Below are 14,607 nucleotides of genomic sequence, written 5' to 3'. Positions count from 1 at the left end.
TGATGTGTTTACATCCCATCCAGCACATCCCCTGCCTTGTGCCCCGAGTCTCCTGGGATAGACTCCAGGCTCCATGCAGTCTCATATCCTTCAGTAAAGCTGAATCGTCTGAGATAAAGTGCAGTGTTGTGCACTGAAATAATTCTGGTTGACTTTTTTCCTTAAAGTGAATTGTAAAATAACAGCAAGAAGAGAAAAGAAAAGAAAAATAGAAAATAGATAAATAGATAATGGAAGATAACTCTGCGGTCTCTGTTGGAGACTTTCATGAACTGGAAGCAGTTTTAATCATTTTCAACGTTTTCATTTATATAAATATCAGTAGTATTTGCAGTGTGTATGTGAGTTTATACTTATTCAGCACACAGGACCAGCACGTATTCTGTGTCTTTGAAGAACTTTGGCTGGGTTTCTGCACCGAACAGCATGAGTCCCAGCCAAAAACCTACTCTGAGGAAATTGCGGTTCTGCGAGCGGGACATTATAGTAAATTGTCATTTTACGGTGGAGGGTATTTGGGGATCTTTAATTGGACGACCACAGACAGCTTCTAAAACGGCGTTTAATCATTTTAATTTTCTTCCTTCTCTCTGGGTTTTATGGGGTATCAGGATATCAGAGTTAGAAGGGCAGGTTGGAGCAGCTAACTGAGATGTGATTGATTGTATTTGCTTCTAAACACACACACACACAGACACACACACACACACTAAACAGCAGATATCACGTCGCTCGCTTTTCTCTTCTTGTCTCTTAATCCTCTCCTCAGATTTTGTTCTCTCATCACGGCCCACAAAGCCGCCGTGATCTTTCTGGCACTTTTATCACACACGACACCATGGACGTCTCATGAGCTTATCTCTGTGTGAACCTGTCGAGGCGTCTGGGTTTTGCTGCTTTACACCTGTTTACATCAGTGTATCAAAGCAGGTGTGACCTTATAAGACCTTAAAAGTTTTCGAACAGATAATAAAACTGAGATTTCAGCCTCAGTGCCTTATGTTCTTCTTTTCCTTGTTTCGTTCTTCCTCTTGTTCCTCTTTAATCAGTGATGTTAATGTTATACTACGGCGCTGTTAAATTCTCAATCCTGATTGGTCGGAAGGTGGTCAATGAATTTCATTTTAATGCATATTCATATCGTGACAAATGGACCAATAATGTGAGGAGTCTCCAGTGTCAGCTGGATCAAAACAGAATAGTCTTCGTGAACAAGGTTTCTGAATTTATTACTTTTTTTCTCATTAACTGTTTATACCCATTAACTTTCACTGTTTGTTGCTAGGGGGCACGGTGGCTTAGTGGTTAGCACGTTTGCCTCACACCTCCAGGGTTGGGGGTTCAATTTCCGCCTCCGCCTTGTGTGTGTGGAGTTTGCATGTTCTCCCCGTGCCTCGGGGGTTTCCTCCGGGTACTCCGGTTTCCTCCCCTGGGCCAAAGACATGCATGGTAGGTTGATTGGTATCTCTGGAAAATTGTCCATAGTGTGTGAGTGTGTGAGTGAATGAGAGTGTGTGTGTGCCCTGCGATGGGTTGGCACTCCGTCCAGTGTGTATCCTGCCTCGATGCCCGATGACGCCTGAGATAGGCACAGGCTCCCCGTGACCTGAGAAGTTCGGATAAGTGGTAGAAAATGAATGAATGAATGAATGAATGTTTGTAGCTACGTGGATTGTAGACATTCTATATAGTCATAAATGGATAAAAAAGAAATCATTTGTTAATTAATAAACATATTAATCATATAAAGAAATGTAATAATGTTAAACAAACAGAGTAACTCTTTTTTCTGCCATTTTCCACTTTGGAGGGGGCAGATTTTTAAGCCCTTCCTGTCCTTTGTCACCCCACAAAATGGTAATGAAATACTCAAAGTTTAAAATGTCAAATTTTAAAGGCTGGCGTTTGGGTTGATTGGTCCCACCACATGTCTTGTTTTTGTCTCCTGGCGCTGAATCGTCTTTTTTTCTGCCACTATTTTACCCACTGATGTTCTTATGGCCACTCAACAAACTACTGCCTCTCTATGTAAAAGTTTGTCTATATTGTTCCACTGCAATTTTCTCTCAATAGATAATTAGATAATTAATAATTTACAGGTGTTAATGACCCATTTGTTTGTTTGTGGTTTCTCTGAGTGTATGAACTTTATTTTCAATAAAGAAAAACATTAATGAAGATCCTAAAAAAAAATCCTGCTTTTTCATCACGCCCTACCTGTCATCTCCACTAGGGGGAGGGGGATGGGGGAAGCCCCCACACTTTGAGGACTGGCATTAATGTAAGGAGTCTCCAGTGTTAGAACTTTGTAATGACCCGAGTTTCTGCATTTTTTTTATTTTATTTACTTCAAGGTGAATGTCAAGGATCGGCTGTTTGGCGTTTTAGCTACTTGGTTTGTCGCTGTTGCACAACGTTATACTGTATGTAGTTATAAATGGATAAAACGTATGAGGTGTTCTTCATTAATAAAGTAAAAATTGTAAATGTTTGTGTAATCTGTTTGCGCGTATCCGTAAATCCGTAACGTTACATAACCACTTGATTATTTTCATTTGAGGTCAAAATTAGAAGAATCAAATCAAGAATTTGAATCACACACACTGGTTAATTCATGATTCATTTCCTGACGATTTTCCTGTAAAACCAATCTTAGTCACAATCACACAGTGTTTGTGTGTGTGTGTGTGTGTGTGTGTGTGTGTGTGTGTGTGTGTGTGTGTGTGTGTAGGGTTTAATATTGCATTAGCTGATTATCATATTTGCACACAAAGGTGTGTCCTTCAGTAATGGAAACATTTTTTCTGTGTTAGCTGGTAAAAACGTGTGTGTGTGTGTGTGTGTGTGTGTGTGTGTGTGTGTGTGTGTGTGTGTGTGTGTGTGTGTGTGTGTGTGTGTGTGTGTGTGTGTGTGTGTGTGTGATTGTGTGTGTGTGTGTGTGTGTGTGTGTGTGTGTGTGTGTGTGTGTGTGTGTGTGTGATTGTGTGTGTGTGCTAATTTCTTATAACAGAAATGAAATCTATTCTTCAATGTGAACATTAAAAAGGGTCTTATTACTGTATGTTATGACAGGACGGGAGCCTCTTCTTCTTATTTGTCTTCTTCTTCATTAAAATGCTTTAAGTAAGAATGGATAAGAATGAGACATGTGTTTGTTCATAATTCTGAAATCTTTCTGGATGAAGTGTGAAGCTCAATGCCTGAAATTCCAGCAGTTAAACACACAGCAGTTACTCGAGACTGTGTGATACAAAGACACGGCAAAACCCAGAGCAAACATCATATCAGAGTACAACACCCTGACCACAAACCACACAGACACACACACACACACACACACACACACACACACACACACACACACACACACACACACACACACACACACCACCACCACCCTGTTTTATAGCACTAGGACTTGCCTATCACACACACACACACACACACACATAAACATATATACACATATAGACATATATACACATATAGACATATATACACATATATACACATATATACACACACCACAAAGTTTTACAGCTCTATGACTTCTCTCTCTCTCTCTCTCTCTCTCTCTCTCTCTCTCTCTCTCTCTCTCTCTCTCTCTCATACATACACACACACACACACACACACATCCTTACACTTGCACATGCATAAAGAAACACAAACACAGACACACAAGCACAAAAACTGACACACACATCTGGTTCGACCAGAAAACAAAACACACAGCTTCCGTATGAAACCTAAGAAACAGGATGTGTGATACAACATGAGCTAACCGCCTCTCCTCGTTTATTTATATGGAACTACTACATTTGATTTACCCAAGGTTTAGCTATGATTCGGTAACTTATCATCTATGTGCTGTTTAATAATAAGATGGAAAGTTCTGAGTCTTTTTATATGATCTGCCTCTAGACATGGTACACATTACACTGGAGTGAGGAAGTACAAAGAAACAGAAAAAAAAGGAAAGATCTGTAATTGATGGCGCATGCTAATCATGTCCGATCCGTGCATGTACTACCTAGTTCACTAAGTACTTGTTCAAACAAAGAAATATTATTCCAAATCAAACCATCCTAGAATCTGATGTCTTCCTTCCTTGCTAACTTTTAGTAAAAACATTAAACTAAGCATATAACTAGCTAAGTAATTTAGCAAGCTAATTTACAAAACCTAACTAGCTAACTAACTTAACACACTGATTTATAAAACTGAACTAGTTAGTTAATTTTACTAATCAAACCACAACACATAGCTTGCTAGCAAATTTACAGTACATATCTCAGTGCTAATTTAACACAGTTTTAACACTTAAAACAATATTTTAACCAGCAAACATAATGTCCCAAACATAGCCAGCTAGCGAACATGCTAATTTACTAACCCTAACCAACTTGCTGTTTTTACAACCTAATTTACAAACCTTGTCTGATATGAAACACTTAATTTACATAATAAATTATTTATAAGTATAAATTAAGTATAATTCATATTTATAATACAAAACTTTTTTGACAAAAACACAACAGTCTAGCTAATTTACAAAACATAGCTATCTAATTCAACTTCAATTATTTTCTGTAGCTAATTTTCATCCGTTACAAGGTAAAAATATCTGTTCAAATATCTGATCTCTTACCCCAGGCTGTATGATGGAAGAAAAGGTTTAATTATTGTGAATTTTATTCCAAACCCTGATGAGCAGCTCCGGTTTTAACCAAATTCCCGGTGAACCTTCCTGACTTGATAATCTGTCTAAAACAAACTAATAGCGTTCTATGTGTAAACCATTTATCCATTTATTTTATTTACCTGGAAGACAAAACGATTAGAAGAAAGGAAATAAATTTTCACCTGCTCACACAGTTAATCAGTGTCTACAGACCGATGGTGTATCTAATCTCTGAAGGTCATGCTCTGGAGTTTAATTCATCAACGGATCGACAGATACACGTCATCCCTTTATACAACCAACACCAGCCTGGCACTAAAGGTTAAAAGCAGCACGAAGAAGACTTTCCGTTAATAACGAATAACAGCCGTCATCCGTAAGCCGATGTTATTTTCCGTTGTGGCATTTGAGGTTGTGGAAGAATCCCTTTATCAGAACGAAGACGCGCTTCGCTGCTCAGCTCCTGATGATAATGCTCAGAAGCGTTTAATAGCCTGATCGCTATCTCACCATCCAGTGCTACTAAACACACAGATTTATAAGCTGATAATTAGCAGTCATCATGTACTGCTGCTGAAAAAAATAATAATACCATATCCTTGAATATACTGTGCCCTCCATTAATATTGGAACTTAATGTTAAATCCAGTGTATAGAAATAAATGATGACTGGAAATCTTTATCAGACTTTATCATCATCTTGTTTTTTTTTCCCCACACACAAAAGCAGCTTCTTGTGTAAGTCGAGATAAGTTCCAACACCTATGATGAGGACAGGAAGATGAAAAAAAAACAACAATAGGAAGTTATTCAATTAGTTGTGTTTGTTGCCTTGCTCCTGTTCAAACGACGTAGACAATAGTAAAAATTCCCATCGCCCGAGGTGTGTGTCAAGACACACTCGTTTAACGGTGCTGATTTAACAATAATAGAATTATTTGTTTGAATTAAAGCCTCACAGCTCCAGGGTTAACATATCGATCCTGAGCTAGCTGTCTGTGTGGAGTTTCACATTTATCTATCTATCTATCTATCTATCTATCTATCTATCTATCTATCTATCTATCTATCTATCTATCTATCTATCTATCTATCTATCTATCTATCTATCTATCTATCTATCTATCTATCTCATTGGATTTCTAGTTGGAATGAAAGTTTCACATCTCTCTGTGTCTGTTTGGGTTTGCTTCATGTTCCCAACAGTGTGATTTTTTGGGAAGTGGGAGGAAACCGGAAAACCTACAGTACATGGACACATGAAGAACGTGAGAAATTGTACATCTTGGAAACAATACATTACATTACAGTTTAAACAGTAACTAGCAGTTTTTTGTCTTTATGCCCATTCTGACCAAAAAAATTGCTAAAGTAATAAAAACAGAATATTGGTTACAGTTCAGTTTCTCTGTAATCCCTGTAATTTCTGTACTTTCTTTGACCTCCTGTGTTATTTAAGATTGGATGGTAATCTATGATGTACTGTATGTAAATAAAACTAAGTATGTGTAGGAAACTAATTCCTAAACAGTTTGCATCCCATTGGGTTTCAGAAAGGAACAATAGCTTTGTCCTGTATTCTGAAGACAAAATAAAGCCTCTGGCACAGAGTGACTGTATTTCACCCAGCTGTCTGCCAGCCCCAATGGGCCGTTATTCTTCCAGTAAAGAAAGTCTTTGTTCCCTCCAGCTCTCTTCCTCTTTCCCCCTCATTTCCTTCTTTGCATCAGTGGGTAAATTTAAGTACACCTCAACAGGCCAATAAATGGAAATAGACAAAGAAAGGAAAGAAAATGAAAGAAAGGGAAGGCGAGTGAGGAGAAGGCAGGCAGAGAGACTGGTGTGTACTTCATGCCTCAGCAGGTCTGTCTCATGAACCCTGGATTTGTGTAAGAGACTCTGTTCTGAACTACACAAACAGCTAACGTGTGTAAGTGCCCCAAACAAGCAGGAGCAAGCTTCGCCGTTCTTCTGCCATTCACTCGCAAGTGTACACGCTCACTTACAGAGCAAACAAATCCTACATGATATCCTCGAGTAAGCTGAGCAATGTTTAGAAAAATAAGTTGCTACCAAAACTCGTTTCTCAGTAGAGAGAGCGAAATAGTGATGATTCTTCTTATTAAAAGAGCAGTACAGTGTCTAAACAAACCGTGTGCCTCTGGCTCTAGATGTGGATTTTAAAGGAAAACCTCCTGCTAATTTGAATCTTTTTAAGTGAGTGATCTTTAATAGATTTAATTTAGTCCTTACTTCTGCTCTACTCTTCTCAGGAAAGTGTTGCAGAGTCACTTTAGTCTGTTCGGCTCTCTCGTTTTCCTCGTCCGAACCCTCGGCTTTCAAAGCTTTTATGCTGTCATGCTCGTCAGGTCGCTAATTAACTGAGCTGAGTCTCTGCCGTCATATAGCGGCGTCGCATTCTGGGATGTTGAGTCCAACATTTCCACCAAAGTTGGATTAGATTCAACAAGGAGCCTTTAATCTTTAACTGAAAATAGGTTGTGAGTTCAAATCCTTTCGTTTCCACAGATAAATGAATTTAATGTGCTTCTGACATAGACCTCCAGCCCAGTAGCTTAACCCAGAGCTTCATAAATCCAAGCAACAAGTAATTTGTGTGTCCCCTGAGAAGGAAATTTATGCCAAGCAGGATTCAATGCCATCCTGAGTCTCCAATGTGCCTCTGTTACTCTGTGTCCCGCATCCAAAACCACTGCTTTGTTCTGCACACAAAGACAGGCTTGGGAAAGGCAAAGGTGCCTCACCCTGGTTCTTTATTCCTTCTGTCATCCTGAGGCCTTCATACTGAAGAGTGAAAGGAAAAGCAGACCTACACCAGCAGAAGGAAGGAGGGAAAGAGAGAGAAATCTGACACTAACACCATCGCTGTGAACCACAAGTCGACAAAACGATAACAGCAAAAACGAGACAGGAAGTGACCGAGGCGTAAATCTTATTCCACCTACGCACTTCATGTCCAAAGCTGCAAAATGCATAAAAGGTTTTTTTCATACAGTAAGATGATGACATCATTTCATCAGTGGCATGAAATTGTCCTGTAAAATAGCTTGACCAAGTGCCAGATCGGAATGTTGCAAGAGCTGTTTTTTAGCTGCTTCAGTTGAATATGAACATGAGCTCAGATTTCACACACACACACACACACACACACACACACACACACACACACACACACACACACACACACACACATACACACACACACAGATTACAGAGCAGTAAATCATTTTAAATAAAGTAACATCTACAGCAGTGACTTCATTTGCAGATAATTGGCTTTTTTCATTTATTAATGAACGGTATTATATATATATATATATATATATATATATATATATATATATATATGTATATATATATATATATATATATATATATATATATATATATATATATATATATATTTACGGTCCATGTTATGGATCGTTTTAGAGACAAATTTGTTCCTGTTATCCCTTATGTTCTTAACAGCTGTTCCATCAACGGTTTCTCCTTTTTTTGCTCTTAAAGTTAATGAGACAAAACAAAAAAAAGCTTGTCAATTTACCAAGAAGCCGAAAAGCGGAACTCTCCGGTCCAGAAGACGTTTCGGTGTCATGCCGATAAAATATACAAAGCAAAATGACTGTTGTGGTTGTGCAGAGTTAATGAACACACTGTAAAGAGATGGAGAGATCTTTCTCTCTGTCTGTCTGTCTGTCTGTCTGTCTATTTACCAAATGCACACCTTCTGTCCAATCAGATTTGAGAATTCATCCATACACTGCTATAAAGTTTATATAACTTTCCAGGGATATATTTCCTTAGCTGGGTGCACAAGTTAGCTTCCCTCTCTGTTTATATACATGGCTTTGTCATGACTCTGCCAGAAGGAATCGCTACATGAGGACAAACATGTATACCAAATATACCAACTTTCTAAAGGGGATATTAGAACGGGGGACATAGAAGCCTTTATTATCGCCACATATACATTACAGCACAGTAGAATTCTTTTTTCACATACCCCAACTGAGTACTTTGGGGTCAGAATGCAGGGGCAGCTATGATACAGCGCCCCTGAAGCAGGGAGGGTTGAGGGCCTTGCTCAAGGGCCCAGCAGTGGCAGCTTGGCTGTGCGGGGCCTTGAACCCGATCCTCCGATCAACAAACCAGAGCCTTAACCAGTTGAGAAAGAGTTTAGGAGCTAAAGATGAGCTGAGAAGCTTTAAGACAATGTCATTATTACCTTTAATTCCATTCAGAGATATGATTATGTCTCTTTTCACTATTAATAGAGTTACACTATAACAGAAGGGAAACCTAACACGATGTACACCTGTCATTGTGTCTGAAGGGTGCACACACTGTTGCACCCCACCATCTAGATCCAATTTTGAGACAACTCATCCTGATAACTTAAGCTCAGCTAAATCCTCATTGCGAAAGACCGTCTGTCTGTAGGAGCAGTTCAAATGAAAAATCCAGATTTAAAATAATAGCTTGTGTTGCCGTCATGCCATTATGCAAGTGTCTGATAGAATTAAAGCGAGGACACATCATTTACCTAGCGCCTGTGAGTCAGAGCGTTTTTTGTTAACGATAATGGAAATCTTTTTCTCCGCCTCAGGAATGCAGGCTGGTAAATTTCACACTTCACTTCACTTTTATGAGCAAAATGCGCGACGCGCTAATCTGCATATTAATACACATTTTGACGACGTGCACGGTCCTTAAAAAACACATTTGAGCCAATCACAGTCTACAAGAGCTTTAGGATTAATAGATTAGAAGTTGAGCTGCTTCCAGCTATCACTGTTCACATGAATAATTCTGGTCGGGTATTCACATCACACTGAGTGTGTCAGGACCTGACTCGCCATCTCGCGGTGTTTAAACTTCAACCCATTCCGATCTGCATGTCCTGTGGTATTAATGGTATTAGTTTAATTTGGTTTGGCAAGCCTGTGGAGCTATTTCTGACATTGCCCAATTTGGAAACGTTCTCACGCCAGGATTTTGAGATGGTATTCATATCAACAGCGTATCAGCTCCATCTTTAAGCACTCTATGCTGACCAGAGTTGCAGTACATCCAGGAACGCTGAGAATAAGGTGGGAATACACATTGGATGAACCACACTCAATCACTCACTCATTCACACACTCATTTTACACACCAGGGGCGATTGAGCATAGCCAATACACCTACTGACAGGTTTTTTGAAAGTTGGAGGAACCCAGAGAAGCTTCAGGAAACCCAGATAGACATGAGAAAAACAAAATTCCATACACAAAGGGATGTAAGATCAAGATCCAGCATCCTGGGAGTCTGGAGATGAAAAAAATCCCACCATTAAACTGGAGCCGTGAGTTGTGACACAATCCAGTCTGGATTTATAACTTTTAAATGTGGAGGTAGTTTAAATTCTATTTAAATCAAACTACATTTCTATCTATCTATCTATCTATCTATCTATCTATCTATCTATCTATCTATCTATCTATCTATCTATCTATCTATCTATCTATCTATCTATCTATCTATCTATCTATCTATCTATCTGCCTGCCTGCCTGTGTCTGTCTGTTTCCTATCTATCTATCTATCTATCTATCTATCTATCTATCTATCTATCTATCTATCTATCTATCTATCTATCTATCTATCTATCTATCTATCTATCTATTTCACACTTTCTTTTCTAATCAGATTTGAGAAGTCATTTATTCACTGACAGAAAGTCTATATTAATTTCCATATATACACAGCTATTTATAATAAAATCTAATTTACCTTTTAATCGTTTGGAGTTAATCTGATTCAAACATTTTGGCAACAGCAAATTTACTTGAACAGGTTCGATGGAGTTACTGAACACATCACAGGCCAATGTTATTATGTCATAAAATCCAACAGCATTTCAGGTCTTCATATGCAAATGAAGGTCATGCAAAATTACAAAGACACATTATACTGTTTTTAGGAAACGGAGGGACCGGGTTTTTTTTTCTCCAATTACTAAGATTATTTAATCCAATAAGATTATTTAATTTAACCCTCTACACCTTCCATCTACAACAAATAAGCAGAAAGCGATCTTCCCTTCACCTGACAGTGCTGAACTGTTCTGTTCACTGATTTCTTTATCATTTGTTATATAGTGTGATGTATTCAATTTATGTCCTCTGAATGTTTACACAATTGCTTGGTTGAACATTATATTTCTTGCCTTCCTGTGTATTTTGGTGATCATACAGTAACATTCAGAATAAATTGAATTGCTATCAATTAATTTATTAGCCAATTCAGAATGATCTGATGCTTAATAAAATAAGATTTAGGTAACCTTTCACTTAATGCCAAGTTTTAACAAGTTTTAACGTCTTTCGCTAGAGTCTTCTATGGAAACCAAGAGGTCACATAGTTTTATTGCAGATGTGTGGTGTGTACAGATTATGTTCTTGATAATGCTTCTTGGAACCTGGCCACAATTTGAAAAAAAAAAAAAAAAAAAAATATGCACGCGAGCTTAGCACAGTGTGTCTTCTTGCTGTGATTTCATACCGTCTTAATGCATGTTGTCTCCCACACACTCGCTTCACAAAGCTTAGAATCAGACGAATGACACCTTTTCTGTAACACAGCACCCCACTAGAGCGTAAGATCTCACTGTGTGACTGGATTAAAAACAGGGTTTAAAAACTACAACGCAATCTTATTTATCACAGAGACAGAACGGGGCGTCCACAGGGACTGAGAGACAGCAGGAAAGATAGGAAATGTGTAGCTTTTTAAAGGAGCTCAGCACGAACCATACGTCTTCTCCGAGCTTACTCGGGCTTCAGACGAGATATCGACAGTCTCGGGTCGAGTTACTTCTTTTAATTGTGTTACAACTCAGATAAAACAGAGCATTGCTCTCTATTCTAGTCTGATCTGTGGATGTATTATTTTTCATTAATTGGATGGTTTAGTCCACTGTTTTCGTCACTGTTGGCTAAAGTGAAGCTGTGGCTGTCTCCTGCATTGCTGCAGTTCATATAATACTGACAAATACAATACAGTACAACGAAGGCATATTCACATGGAGAGTAATTACTGACAATTATATACAGTACACATCATATCACATACACTACTCCACTTATTCCACATGTATCCAATGTCCAGTCACTGGCTCAGGGCTTGGGATTTAACAGTGTTCACGTATCTATATAATATAAATATATATATATAGATTAACGTCATATCATGACTTTTCTGCAACATGACATGATCAGTGCATTCTTTAGAAAACGAGAAAGTTCAGAATTTATTCTCAAATCCTCATAGCGACTTGCTCCCGTTCTCGCCGTACTCCGGCAGGCTGTTGAGAGCCGTTTCCTCGCTCTTGGATTGAAGCACGACGTCGCCCTTCCTGGAATTTTTCTTAGTGGCTCTGGAGAACCGTCGTCGAAATGTGTCCCCAGCTAGAAAGTAGAGAATGGGATCCACGCAGCTGTTGAGGCTGGCCAGTCCCCGGGTGACCTGGTAAGTAGCATAGACCCTGTTGTTAAACTCACACATCTCAGGGCTCTGGAAGTAAAGCCGGGCCCTCATGTTGAGGTTCTTCATGACATGGAAGGGCAGGTAGGACACGGCGAAGACAGCGAGCACGATGATAACCAGGTGGATAGACTTCTTCCTGAGCGGCACATTGTCCATGTCGTTGTAAATGAGCGCTTTTACGATGAACCCGTAGCAGCCGAAGATGACCACAAATGGCACGCAGAATCCAAACACGGTCATGCACATGCTATAGACAAAGTACCCCGGAAGCTCGTCCTCAGTGGTCGTATCGTAGCACGTGGTAACATTTCGTTTAGGCCCCGTGCGTGAGTAGTAAAGGATCGGCGAGATACCAGCTATCACGACGAACCACACCAAGGCGCTGGTGCGCACGGCGTTCTTCTTCTTGAGCCTCCCGAGCGACTTGAGCGGGTGGACGACACCGGAGTAGCGGTGCACACTGATGCATGTCAGGAACAGGATGCTCCCATAGAGGTTGACGTGGAAGATGAAGCGCTGTAGGCGGCACATGACATCACCGAAGATCCAGTCGGTTTTGTTGAAGTAATAGAATATGAGGAAGGGAAGTGAGAGCACGTAGCAGAAGTCAGCCAGCGCGAGGTTAAACATGTAAACCGAAATGCTGCTCCACGGACGCATGTGACACACAAACATCCATATGGCCAGGCTGTTCCCGATGAAGCCGGTGATGAAGACGATGATGTAGACTGTGGGAAGGTAGTAGAACTGAAAGGCGGTTTTGGTCAGCGAGCAGCCGCCTGTGTAATTGGTTCTCAGCGCTTGGTTCTCAGCCACATACGGAATTGAGGTGAAGTTCATGTCTGTCATGGTGTCAGGAAACAAGGCAGGTATGCGTGTGTGTGTGTGTGTGTGTGTGTGTGTGTGTGTGTGTGTGTGTGTGTGTGTGTGTGTGTGTGTGTGTGTGTGTGGTGATCAATCACACCAGCTCACATCAGCTCCAAACGCACCAGAAAATCAGCAAGCTGGAAACTCTCTGGTGTGTCCTCCCTGTGACTGCGTTGTAGTTACCTCCACATTGCGCAATCCAGCACTCCACATGTCCCTTCAGGCGGAAAATATACACCGTGCGCTCGCGCCTTTCCACACGTCCACACGGTTCGTCGCCCTTCCACAAAACCGACGGTTACTTTCGATTTTATTTTTTTTTAACGTTTTCACTCCCCGGTGCGTAGTGCGTTGAGCGATCGCGCGCTCGCGCCTAAGAAAAGCTTCCGCCGCTCGTCGTCGCGTGCGCTCTGGTGAGTTGGTTTAGCGCGGGACGTTGAAGGCAGGCGATCTGCGCGAGCGAGACCACTTCGTCTCGAGCGCATGCGGGAGGAGCTGAAGCGACAGAAGCGCGTGGGAGAGAGAGAGAGGGAGAGAGGGAGGAGCGAGACATGACACTGCACGCGCACATTTATTTTAGCTCTTATTTATCCGGTTATAAATAATGATTATAAAGTAAACATCGGCCTCCGTGGGTTTTTACAGACCTTCAGCTCTCCACGTGTTGCGTATTGACACGGATCGACACGTGCATGCGGTTTATCCCCGACAAAATCACGCATACACTCAGATTCAGCAGCTGTAATGTGGAGTACAGTAAGCTTCCTGTTCTAACACAATCCTACTGTACCTTACTGTCAAAGTTTCCTCTATACATACCCTTCATAAAGGACCATTAAATACCAGTGTGATCAAATAAGCAGGTTGTCTGGGGTGCAGGGGCAAAACAATACCTGAGGAGGGCATTAAATTGTGCCTGTACCACTCTAAAGGCACCCTAGATAATAGGAGCACCTAGAGGGCACTTCAGATCTACTGCATAACTGAAAGCCTAGAGGGCTCTACATGATCCCGAAGGGGGAATGTTATCACTTTTTCATTTATGGCACTATATCACATTTTGTCCTCTGTAAGGGTGGCCTAGAGGGCACTTGTGTACCATAAAGGCACCCAATAGTGGGGAATATATTACATTTTATGTACCATAGAGGCACCATAGAGAGCACTTTACTACATGTTATGTGAAATAGAGGCACCCTTGTGGGCACTTTACAGCTTTTTATTAACAATGAAGGCACCCTAGTTGATATTGTACTACATATTATGTACAATTAAGACACCCTAATGGGCACTTTACAACATGTTATGTACCACTGAGGCACCCTTCTGGGCACTTTACAGCTTTTTATTAACTATGAAGGCACCCTAGTTGATATTGTACTACATATTATGTACAATTAAGACACCCTAATGGGCACTTTACAACTCTTTATGTACCACAGAGGAACCCCAGTGGGCACTTTACATAAAGTAGAAGCACCCTAGTGGGTATGTTACTACATTTTA

The 14,607-nt window shown here is 40.3% G+C and overlaps 1 protein-coding gene across 1 annotated transcript; it reads right to left on the bottom strand.

Moving 5' to 3' along the window:
- Positions 1–11,076: 11,076 nt before the first annotated feature.
- p2ry1 (purinergic receptor P2Y1) lies at positions 11,077–13,814 on the bottom strand. The gene has a single exon (XM_027162076.2). It carries the CDS (start codon positions 13,081–13,083, stop codon positions 12,013–12,015), a length of 1,071 nt encoding a protein of 356 aa, XP_027017877.1. The 5' UTR covers positions 13,084–13,814; the 3' UTR covers positions 11,077–12,012.
- Between the last annotated feature and the right edge of the window lie 793 nt (positions 13,815–14,607).

The sequence above is a fragment of the Tachysurus fulvidraco genome, chromosome 13 (assembly GCF_022655615.1).
Source record: "Tachysurus fulvidraco isolate hzauxx_2018 chromosome 13, HZAU_PFXX_2.0, whole genome shotgun sequence".
In the NCBI taxonomy this organism is placed as follows: domain Eukaryota; kingdom Metazoa; phylum Chordata; class Actinopteri; order Siluriformes; family Bagridae; genus Tachysurus; species Tachysurus fulvidraco.
Note: the sequence above shows the minus strand (reverse complement) of the source record. Positions and strands in the feature narration are given on the sequence as shown.

Coding starts and splice junctions, on each gene's coding strand:
- p2ry1 (XM_027162076.2), bottom strand. CDS start 13,083: ATGACAGACATGAACTTCACCTCAATTCCGTATGTGGCTGAGAACCAA.